Source organism: Cardiocondyla obscurior, linkage group LG11, assembly GCF_019399895.1.
Source record: "Cardiocondyla obscurior isolate alpha-2009 linkage group LG11, Cobs3.1, whole genome shotgun sequence".
Classification (NCBI taxonomy): Eukaryota; Metazoa; Arthropoda; class Insecta; order Hymenoptera; family Formicidae; genus Cardiocondyla; species Cardiocondyla obscurior.
This window is the reverse complement of record NC_091874.1, coordinates 6,686,739-6,698,992: the sequence shown is the minus strand read 5'-3', so window position 1 is coordinate 6,698,992 and position 12,254 is coordinate 6,686,739. Positions and strand designations below refer to the sequence as shown.

The 12,254-nt window shown below is 32.6% G+C and overlaps 1 protein-coding gene across 1 annotated transcript; it reads left to right on the top strand.

The window, feature by feature from the left end:
* Positions 1 to 8,828: 8,828 nt before the first annotated feature.
* On the top strand, positions 8,829 to 12,088 carry LOC139106685 (uncharacterized). Its single transcript, XM_070663623.1, has 7 exons — positions 8,829 to 9,623; positions 9,730 to 10,305; positions 10,511 to 10,576; positions 10,649 to 10,741; positions 10,855 to 10,865; positions 11,795 to 11,823; positions 11,952 to 12,088. Exons 1-7 carry the CDS (start codon positions 9,270 to 9,272, stop codon positions 12,086 to 12,088), a joined length of 1,266 nt encoding a protein of 421 aa, XP_070519724.1. The 5' UTR covers positions 8,829 to 9,269.
* Positions 12,089 to 12,254: the final 166 nt, after the last annotated feature.

Sequence of the window (12,254 nt, the reverse complement as noted above, 5' to 3'; positions counted from 1 at the left end):
AGAGAATTTTTGAAATAAAGTTAAATCCGAGATATCTAAACCTGAGATGTAAGGGAGGCTCTTTGGCTTCAGTTAAAAGAATGGGGATAGAGGTACAGCGTTGGAGGCCCAGAGCTGCGCGAAGAGCTTGGAATTGCAGTTGCTCTAGCTGTCGAATAAGGTATTTAGGAAGGTTACACCATACGTATGCGCAATATTCGATTCGAGCTCGCACAATTGCCTTATATATATTAAGCAGAAGGCTTGGATTACAACCGAACTATGTATTTCTTAAATATTGAATAATTTTAAGCGCATTTTGGCAAGATCCTTTGACAGATTGAACGTGAGCATTCCACCTGAGATCATTTTGAAAAAGAATGCCTAGAAACTTTACCGATTTTTGTGTATGAATCAAAGATTTCTGAATGGATATGCTGTAGAGTGAATTCCTAATTTTAATATTCTTACTAAAAACGCATAGAGTGCTTTTCTGGGGGGCGAGTGACAGGCCTACGGAATCAAACCAATTTGCTGCATGATTGGCCTCCTCCTCCAAGTAGTCGAGGGCTGTATCGACGTCGAGGCTTTTAGAAAAGATACAAACATCATCCGCGAATTGGAGAATATTTACAAAAGGAATTAACTTAATAGAATGGTCTAACTTTGATACGTATAAAGAATAAAGTATAGGACTTAATACACATCCTTGAGGAAGGCCTTTATATATTGTGAGGACCTCGTTAAATGAACCAAAATTAACGTTGACTATTCTTTTGTTTATTAAATTAAACATAAATTGCAGTATTAAAGGTGGAATACTCAGCTGTTTCAATCTGTGTACAAGAAAGTCGCATAAAACATTATCATACGCCCCCTGAATATCTAGGAATAATGCGGCTGTAGCTTTTGAATTCTCAGACCCGTTGGAAATTTCTGAGTGAAGGATGGATACGTTATCCGCGCAAGATTTTTTATTCCGAAAGCCGAACTGGGAAGCCGGGATTTTGTCGAATCTCTCCGCCCTCCAATTCAACCGATTAGCCAGCATTTTCTCCGTTAGTTTGAGGCTACATTGAGCAAGGGTTATCGGTCGGAGTTTTGATGAGTCTTTCTTTGTAATAAAAAATATGTTGAAGGTTTTCCAAGAACAAGGGAACGAACCCGAAGAAAAAATTTCATTGATTATAGTTAGGAGCACAAATCTGGCTTTTTGGTTTAACTGGCTGTATACACGGTACCCCAGTCTGTCTGTTCCAGGACTGGAATTCATGCGGGCTTGGTTTATAACGGAGTTGAATTCTTCAAGAAAGAATGGAGTTTCTAAATAGTGATCCGCGTTAGGATTGACAAAGGATGGATGAGGATTTTCCACCCACGGAGGGCTAAGTTTATCGATCGTTTCCCTGACATTTGCATATAAATCCGTTTTATATTCGTTGGATCTGTATTGTCAATTTAAGTTTTTAGACATTGAACTGATCGTGCTCTAAACGTATTTAAGATTTGTGTTCTTATCGAGTGATTCACAGAAATTTTTAAAAACTTCTTGTTTAATTCTTTTTAATTCTTTTTTGGATAGAACTACTGATTTTTGATAATTTAGAAAGTTTTCCAACGTGTAGTGATACTTAAGTTATTGATATGCTGCCTTTTTCAGTCTGATTATCTTGTTGCAATCCTGATTCCACCAGTGGTTTTTATTGATATGATGAGAATTTCTAAAGTGATTAATTTTTTCATTTTCAAAGCAGCCTGTCGAGTGTAATTTGCCTTTTGCATTTTTGGAGACTTTATAATCGATGTCGTGGAAACAATCGGTAACAACTGCGATAAAAGTAGAGTATTTAGATTCTACATCTAGATTTGTATTTTGAGCTATTTCTAAAAGATCCTCCGAGGGGGTATCAAGCCTTTCTTTGATTTTACTCCAATTTGTTCTATGTCCATAGAGACAAGGAGCTTTGTAGAATGTTGAATGATTTTCTATCGCGTCGTTTAAAATGATTTCAATAGCATAATGGTCGCTGCTCCATGGGTGGTTTAAGACATTCCAATGCAACACTTTTGAGAGTACGAAGTTAGAGAAGGATATATCTATTGCTGAACTGTAATTGGAGCGGGCTGAAAAGAATGTAGGTTGGCCATTGTTAAGTATTGTAGATCCGGAAGCCAGCAAAGCATCAAAGAGTTTATTACCGTCAGAGCTGTTTGTCGTCCCTCCCCAAGAAATGTGATGAGCATTTAGGTCTCCACATACAATATAGTTGTCTCCAATTTGTTTAATGAACTTTTCCCACTCCTCTGTGGAAATGCGAACGTCGGATGGCCTATAACAAGAAGACAAAATTATAGAAAAGTTGTTAGTGAAAATTTTTATTGCGCATACTTCTAATTTTCCGCTACATCGTTCTTTTAAGTCAATAGCCTGATATTTAATGCCATTTCTTATAAATATGGAGGTACCGCCCCCTTTTTTATCTGTAGATCTGTCTGCCCTGATAATGTCAAATGAGCGTATCATGATTCTAGTTGCAGGTTTTAACCAAGTTTCTGATATCAATAAGATATCGTATTTTTGAGCGTGGAATTCGATTTCTGGAATTTTGTTCTTTATGTCTTGGCAATTCCATTGTAGTATTTTAATCATTTTAGTTGATCGTTTACTGTTAGGAAGAAGAGAGAAAAATAAAGATAAAAAGAAAAGATAATAGAGATTTGTGAAAACAAAGAAGTAATTTAAATCTATTCAATAAAGACGGGGTAAAGCTTTGCGTATAATGTAATAGTTCTCAAGATACTTTTTTAGTCACAGATTTCGAATTCAGCGCATGTAAATCTATATAACGGGCAATTCTACCAATGATTTCCGATTTGTTTTTACTATCTAATATATACTTTATCACTTTTGACCAGAAAAGTGTGTCGTTGGAGTTTAAAGCGTCAATTGATAATCCGATCCTTTGTTGCACTGTGTCGAAAGAGCTGGGTGGTGACCTGAGTCTGGGTACGTCCTGTAGAGATTGGGCGTAGGTTCTTGTTGTTTGTTGAGGTTGTGCGTGTTGGCCGGGCGAAGCTTCTATTGTGTCGTTTGAGTTAATTAAAGGAAAGTTTCCAGGAGACAGATTGTTTAATTGATTGTTTGTCCTGTTTTCATAAATTCTTTTAGCAGTAAAAAAATCGATTCCTTTCAGAGCCATTAATTTTGCAATATCTGTTCTTTTAGATAGTTCCGGACATAAGCGGTCCAAGCTTTTGTGCGCGCCTCTACAATTTTGGCATTTAGAGGGAAGTTGGCAACTTAATTCCGGTTCTTCGTGAGCTTTGTCGCCGCAATTGAGACAGCAGGGGTGGCTTCGGCAGAATTTGGTTGTATGGCCCAGCCTGCCGCAGGAGGTACACTGTCTTACTCTTGGTACGAACACGTCTGCGTGATTGATCGTGTTCCAGAGCTTTATGACCATAGGGATTTTGCGTGTGCGTATTGTGATCTTAAATGATTTGGAGTCTATTAAAGAATATGTGTCTTCAATTAATTGTCTCCTTTTGAGACGTTCTACTTTTGTAGGTCGGAGATACGGGTTCCTATCCGATACTTCCTGGAGCATTTCCTGCTCCGAGATGTCCGTGGGGATCCCTCTTACCACGATACAGCGCGTGATTATCCACTCAGGTAAGTGTAGCTTATAAATTGATTTTTTAATATATTCGTTCTCCAGCGAACAGTTGGCTTCGTGGTATGAATCAAATATAATTTTCCAGCTATATCTTGACAGTCTTACTATTTCTGAGAATTTAATGCCACATTTAAATAGGAGTCTACCTACTTCCACTGGGGAAGGAGATGTTTGATTTAACTCACGGTCTAATGTCAGCAGTGTTGTAAAAGGCCCTTCGTCTTTACTGTTGTATTTCAAATTAGGTCTTGGACTGGCGTTAGCTATCTTTGTAGGAGGAGATTGGTCTTCATGGGATTTTTTAGGAGATTCCATCCGACTTTTCTTATTCTTTTTATTCGTCGTATTTCCGCTAGTCACCGCTGATGAATACGAGTGGTCATTACTGGTTTCTTGTGACGTATCTATGAAATCGTGCGAAATATTAGCCGGAATATTGTCTACTTTCATGTCTGGTTGGATTGTTGAGTCATGCGGCCGATAGTTAGAGTTAAATTGAGAGATGTGAACTGGTTGACCATCGCCCGTCACGTGGCGGGCGAGGTTAGGATTCTTGTGAATCTTTCTATATACTTTCTTTTAGGCCCGGAATTCAAGAAAGAACAATGCAGAGCTCTTTTTGGAGCTGTTATGACTTACAGAGTTGTTCAAGAGAAGTTTAGACCAAGAAAATTACACAATTTCGTAATTTGCCTTCCTCGCGATCTTACTCTCACGATGATTCGCAGGCGAATCGTACACAACCTGACTCCGTTTCATTTTTGTTGTTATTTCTCGTCATTCGACAGATCGCGCAAAGTTCACATTTACTTTCAATTTCATAATCAGTTACTCGAATTGAAGCACGAACAAAAAAGATTTATATTAAAGATGAATTATTGCACACAAAGTTTTACAATGTTGAATATTTAAAGATTCTCTAACTTTTTTTTATGGAAATCTTATTATTATTATTGAGCGTATTACCCTGATTACATTTTTGTTTTTATAATGAGAAGCTTTACGCATATAGAGTAACAAATAAATTAAAAATTTTTTAGTTGGGGCTCAAAAATAATTCTTACGGAAATAAAGTATTTTCATATGTAGAGGTTTTTCACTTTCTTCCATACAACTCGGAAACTATTGAAGATATCAAAAAAAGTTTTATACAAAAGTTTTATGGTAGGAACACCTCCGTTTAACTGCAATAATAGAATTAAAAGAAAAATTTTTTTTTGTAATTTTATAAACAATTTTGTTAAAAAATTTTTTTATCTAATTCTGTTACTGCAGTAAAATATAGTTGTTTTTACTATAAAACTTTTGTATAAAACTTTTTTTGATATCTTAAATAATTTTTGAGTTATATCGAAAAAAGCAAATAACCCTTCTATTTGTAAGGGGTGGTTTCACCCCTTTAAAGTGAAATTTAGCACAAACAAAAAATAGTTTTGTGTTACGGATGAACTACTCTACATGCACACAAAGTTTCATATATTTTTGAATTTTCGGGTTGCCTAACCTTCCTTGTTAGTTGTAAGAAATATATTAAATAAAATATATGTTGAAAAACCTTTAAAGAGCCGCTGATCTTATCATAATAACCCTTATTAAAATTAATAAAAACGATAACTAAGTGTTGCAAAAAAGCATTTAAATCACTAGGTTTTTTATAACCAAAATATGCACCAAGTAAATATACTGACTTATTAATTGTATTAGAACATAAAATAGTCCATAAAGATGCTTGTAAGAATTTGGATATTGGTAAACCATCAATGTAAATTATTAAATTTAAAACTTTGTTATCTTTAATTTTTTTATTATTTTTAGTTAATATTTTTTAAATAATATTATCTAAACCAAAGTAAAAAAATTTCCTTTCGCACAGTTTTGATACGTTTATTTGTCTAGGAGTTTGTAAGTAACGTTCTTGTGCCTACTGGTATCTTGTATGATGTATAACAATTAAAAATTTTTAATAGTGCATTAGATGCATTATAAGGAATATTGTAAGAGAGGGTCTACGTAGTTATCGCGTCTTTAAAATTGTTTTTATTATTATTATTTAAATTATTATTTATATCATCTTCTTCGGTTTAAATAGGTAATGTTGCATCATTTTTATATATGTCACAATCACTTTCGAGACTACAATGAATACTACTAATATGAACACGATTTGTATCATGGTCCTCATCTAATAACGTAGTGTCACTATTATAAATATGTACGGGTGTATTTATTTGCATTATCATCAACAATAATTTCATTAACCGCGACGATGTCATTTATACAATGTTCTGAACGAATTGTAAGTATTGTAATTATTAGAAGAAAAATTGGAAGAAGTTTTATCTAAATTTAAACAACCCACTAAACTTATTTCGGTACTGTTAGCAATAATTCGCCTACTATGACGCTTGGAAACAAATTTTTGTGCGTTATACATATTTATTTATTACTTACAAATCAGCCTCGTTTTGCAGGCTCATGCAGGGTTGTCCTGCAGCAAAGGTTTTATTACTCAAATAATTAGCTCCAATTGTAGATGTAATAATAAATATACAAGGTGTCCCACAGTAAAGTATCATAATTGCAGGAGTAGGTAGGGCTTGTCAAGACGAATAGAAAAGTCTGATACCATTTTTTAAAATTCTCAACCGTTATTGAGAAAAAAATTAATTTGTCTAGCGCAAGAGCGACAAGAAAGCCACGCGTGAGTGAGCGCGACAGGCGAGTAGCTAAAAATGGTGCCGTCGCTTGTCGCGCTCATTCACGCGTAGCTTTTTTGTCGCTCTTGCGCTAGACAAATTAATTTTTTTCTCAATAACGGTTGAGAATTTTACAAAATGGTATCAAACTTTTCTATTCGTCTTGACAAGCCCTACCTACTCTTGCAATTACGATACTTTACTATGGGACATTTTGTATAAATATACAGGGTGTATCATTTAATGTGTCACACCGAGAAGGAATAAGTGAGTCTTGGTGAGAAAAATAAAAGTCTTATGCCATTTTGCAAAATTCTCAATGGTTATTGAGAAAATAATTAATTTCTCTAGCGCAAGAGCGACAAGGAAACCGCGCGCGAGCGAAGCGACGCGACAATGCGAAAGGCGGAGCGAACGGCGACGCGCGAGCAAGACGTTGCGACAATCCACGAGTGAGACGAGCCGATCGATATGCGAGCAACGTGAAACGATACCGCGCGAGCGAGACGATGCAAAAACCTGCGAGTGAGGCGAACCGACCGATAGCAAGCGAGGTGAAACGATACCGCGCAAGCGAGAACAATTAATATCTTTGGAAACTCTATCGTTTCCACACTACCTTTTGAGGTAGATAGCTCAGTGCGTTTTTTTATAGTGGTATCCCCAGTAAGCCTAATCCACTGTAAAAAATTAACGCAACATATGTTCGAAGTGCCGACCTTGTGCTTGTACGCACAGTTCGGCCCTCCGTACAATATGTTGCGTTACTCGTTCCGTCATGCAAGGCGGGATAGAATTAAACGCCGCTATAATGGCCTTGCGAACTTCATCTACTGCAAGATCCCTCATAGACTCGACTAATGATTTTACGTGGCTCCAAACAAAATAGTCAAGCACGATCAAGTCTGGTAAACTAAAACGTTGCGCGCGACGCGATAAGTGCGGCGAGACATCGTTCCTCTTCCGGTTCAAACGAGGAAGTAGAAAGTATGATCCAATCTGAAAGTGATAATAACAATATTATAAGTTTTTTAACTTGCAATGTAATGAATTTTGCTATATAGGTGGTAAATTATGTTGCTATTCGATTCGCGATGATAACTATATAATGTCGCCAAATAAACATAAACAAAAATTTTGAGTTTTGAAATATATATCAAAATAAATTAAGGTTTGTAATAAAGGCATTATTAACAAAACTGATTTAATACTTATTTTATAATATTGCTGCAACATTGTTAATGCAATATTAAAACTCATTGTTTTGGTAATAATTTTGCAATGTTACATTGCAATGTGCAATGTTGCAACGTTACAGCAATATTACTGTAAGAGTTTGTGCTGTGGGAAAACACTCGTAATATCTTGCATATTTGCGTATATTCACTCTTGCACAATTTAATGTATTCTATAACTGAGTTGTAGTAAGTAACGCTTGTAACGTGCACAAACATGTCCCGCAGCGGAATGATACCGAGTTGCTAGGAGCCCGGCTCTTTGAACGTTCCAAAACAAAAGTCTTTCGCTTTTGTCTAAAAAGTAGTATATGAATTGGTTTTTGCAACAAATCATCCAGTGGCCACGCGTTAGGCCAGCTGCACATCAGCGCGTTCGACAAATATGTAATGTCAAATAAAACTTCTATTTTTAAAAGAAAGTAAAGCTTTGCTTTCTCTTACTCATAATCTGTCTTATAATTTGTGTACTCTCTGTTGTTCATAACACAACAGGGCAACATTACAGTAATATATCTTTAAAAATGTACTAAATACGAATTTTTGAATAGAAAGATCAAACATTTTTATTTTAAAAGAATGTCGTTGCTAAATACAATTAATATATTTTCTAAAAATAATATGTAATTAAATTTTTTATTTAAAAACAAATAATTTGTAAATAAAAAATCTTCTTATAAAATTTCATAAATTTGTTTATTAAGAATAAAGCTTTATTTTCTTTTTTTTTATATATTTTTTTTGTTTAAGTAAACGTTTTCTCAAATGTAGTAAATAATTTGACAAAATTTATTTATCTATTATAAGTGATCTATTTATTATTTTTATGACTTTGACATTGTGAATTAAAATAAATATTTATTAAAATGCTAGTTTTAAAATTAAAAAACTTGAATTCAGTATTAAAAAATTTCCTTTACTAGATTTTAACAATTATTAAATTGAAACGTAAAAAATTCGAATTAAAAATAAATAAATGTTTTAATAAAAAATTATTTTCTAATTTTAATGTTTTGGTATAGTATTTAAAGAAAAAAATTTTTATTCCTTAAACATTATTTATTTTGATCGAGTAAATCCATTTATTTTACGTATATTTACTAAAATTTAGGAAATTGTTTTCTCAGTATGCTTTATAGTTTAGAAGATATTCGCTAAAAATGAAAATATCCATTATTTTCGAGGGATGCTTCAAGCCTTAAACGTCAAAATAAGCAGATAAAAATTTATGGGTAATATTTATCGATGTTTTACAACATATCCAAAGTTCATTAAAATTGATGAGAAACAGCTGCGTCAGTTCCCTTGTAAGATGTTTAGATGATAAAGCACGCACATCTGTTTGATATAAATTTACTCATAACTAAATAACACTAATTTTTTTTTAAAGCAAATTAATTATTTTTTGAATTACATCATTGTTTTCCTTGATCAATACTAAATGTATTAGATTGGTTTACTTATGCATGTAAACAACATAACCTACATATTAAACGAATGAGGTGAATAATTGAATATGAACAGTTTCATGCGAACCGCGCAACAGTTTACAAGTGCGTCACATCAAAGCAATACAAATTTTTCTCAAACATTATGTTCGTTTAAAAGTACGATACATTTTATTAAATAATGTAATGATTGTTAAGAAATATTAAGAGAAATAAGATTGTTTTCCTGAAAACATGTGCATATTAAAAAAACACGTATTAAAACGCGTACACGTTTCGAAGCGAGATGTTAATAAAAGCTGCGTAGAACGCACAAAGCCGTTTTTATTATTGTTTAAATTGGGCGGATTGTTTCCTAATAATATCATGGGGAACAGAGTGGAGTGTTGTTCTTGGTCTACTTACAGTATTTGCGTTTTTTGGATTGGCATTTTCTTCTCATACGTATGTTATGTAATTTTTGTTTATGCAACATCACCGGAGTTCACATTAAGACGCACAATGTATACCATAAAATACTGTATAACATATTCAAGTGTCAGTATTGATGTCATTACTGCTTACCTATCGCAAAAACACTTTAACAAGGTAAGAAAAGTGAAATAAGAATCGATTTCCACCGTGAAATCACAAATGATTTTCTCTCTTTCTATTTTTTGCCTTTTGTCTCTAATATTTATTATTCCTTCCGCAGTTTTTCAACCGATTACAAAATTATGATGACAAAGCCGCACAAATAATAGACAAAAGAAGCGATAGTTTATGGATACCTTGGATTATTGCATTTTTAGTAACCCTCGTTTCTCTGTTGATTATGGTTATACATATATATAGATTATATAAGATGGATGACTTGTCCCTTTTTACATTAATTACTTCTTATTATTTTATGAATCACTTTCCGATAATTGTGCAAATGTATAGTTTTCTAGAAAAGTTTATTTTGTTGTATCTCTTATTGGAACGGTTTAAACGTCTAAACGAAGATATCGTGTCAAATGTGTCATGGGACGAAGATCGTTACAGATTCAACGTAATAAAAATATCGGATGTAAAATTTATGCATTTGATGCTTTACCAGGGTCATGAAGCCTTCAATGATATTTACAGAAATACTTTATTAGTATCGTTCATGTCTCTTATGATGTGTATTGTTGCGAACCTATATCTTTTTCGGGAAAAAGATACGTTAATAGGTACCTCTTTGGTTGGTCCTCCGTTAATGCTGATGCTATTTATGTGTACAATTTGTCATCTAACAATGGAAAAGGTGTGAAGTCTTTCTTCTTTTCATCTAAAAAATTAAGAAAAAAAAAAAAATTTGTTTATTATGTTATAAAATTATATTATATTTTAAAAATTATATATATGATATATAAATATATATATATATATATATATATATATATATATATATATATATATATATATTTACATATTATATACATATATGTGTACATATAATTCTTTTTCAGGCAAATAATATTGCGTTCATGTTAAACAAAAGTATGACTACGCTTGTCAATTCAGGAAAAACTTTAGTAATTATCTAAAAAATGTAATTATTTGCAAGTATAAAAAACTGTATAATTTTATTTAGTTTTATGTTTTAGACAAAAATTAGTGTGTCAACATTTTTCTTACATAACTACGTATCTTTTGATGCGGCAGGATTTTTCACAATTGATTTACCTTTATTTCAATCTGTAAGTATAACTTCTTATCTTAAACCGAAATCATTAAATTAACATCACTTATTAAAAAAAAAACTTTTACAAAATAAATAATCGTTACATTTTTACTGAATTTTTCATGCTAGATTGTTTTCAGGTAATCGCGTCAATAATTACTTATTTCATAATAATAGTATAAATTTTTTGCTAACTTATTTGTTGTATCTATATTTGCATATTTCAATAAAAAATATATAAATTGTTAAAAAAGTTATAGCGTATCGACGTATGCAACAAATATACGAATATATATAACATATTTAATCATTTAATCATTCTTCTGCAATATAATAACCGACGAATTGATGATATCTCGTTGACATAGATTTCGTATAAGCTTGATACATATTTGTGTAACAAACTCATAATTTTTTATTGACTTTGTCAAGTTTGATATGAGCGTCGCGTGATTCAATGTAGAACAGAAACCGTAACACGCGACACATGTTCTCTAGACGACAAATTTCACTATCATAGTTTACGTGCCACAAATAGATATGCAATGTTGTACACGCGATACATTATACGATTCAGCGATTGGTATTAACACTGTGTTGTAATTTGTATCGGTGTTTTGTCACACTTAATCTCAGTTTTTTATCGGACTGATTGCATCGAAAAATATACACGTTTATATTGGTAAAACATTTTAGTGAAGGAAAAAAGGATTAAGAAGGAAATAAAAATCGGAGTCGTTAATGCCTACATAAAATTTAATTGTATATCCTCGAGGCAAAAAACTGTTTCCTATAAATACTCAAAAAATTTTGGGTTGACAAGGAAATAATTTCGGTTTTTTAGTATGAAATAAAACTCAATTTTTACTGTAATTTTCAATGGTTGTGTGATACATTTAACTGTTTTACAATATCTCGCACAGTTATAAAACGATCCAATTCAATTACGGCTTTCAATTTGTTTTCATCAACTTCAGAAGGTTGACCAGAACGTTGTTTACCTTTCAGTGAAAAATCTCCAGAACGAAATTTTTTAAATCAGTTTTGACATGTACGTTCTGTTATACAGTCAACATTATAAATGTCACATATCTCTTTGTAAGTCTCAGCCGCATCTTACCTTTAAAAACTGAAAAAGTAAAATGTGTCGAAAATGCTCACTTTTAGTGATGAACGACAAGACAAGAATTTCAAGATTTTGTCTTGAATTTTCTTGATTTTTTTAGACAAGAACACCAAATTCTTGTACTTGATAAAATCGACACAAGACAAGACTTTTTGCTTCAAGATCAAGAAAAATCAATCAAAATTTTTTATTTTTGGAAACAGAAATCACAATTATATTGATTTCACTGAAAACTAAACTTTTTTTCTATACTTTTGAATGTGGAAGGAAATCTTTGTTTGATAAAAATAATTTTAGTATTATATGCATGAACCCAGATAGCCGAATCTGACACAGCATGCTTTTCAATCTACGTGCCGCACATTATGTTGACTAAATGCTGGAAGTATTGTAGAAAAATATG

Excerpts from the sequence above, each read along its gene's own strand:
- LOC139106685 (XM_070663623.1), top strand. The coding sequence starts at position 9,270 with ATGTGCATATTAAAAAAACACGTATTAAAACGCGTACACGTTTCGAAG. Across the intron at positions 10,577-10,648 it reads TCAATTCAGGAAAAACTTTA|ACAAAAATTAGTGTGTCAAC; the intron begins GTAATTATCTAA and ends TTTATGTTTTAG. Across the intron at positions 11,824-11,951 it reads TAAATGTCACATATCTCTTT|ACAAGAACACCAAATTCTTG; the intron begins GTAAGTCTCAGC and ends TGATTTTTTTAG.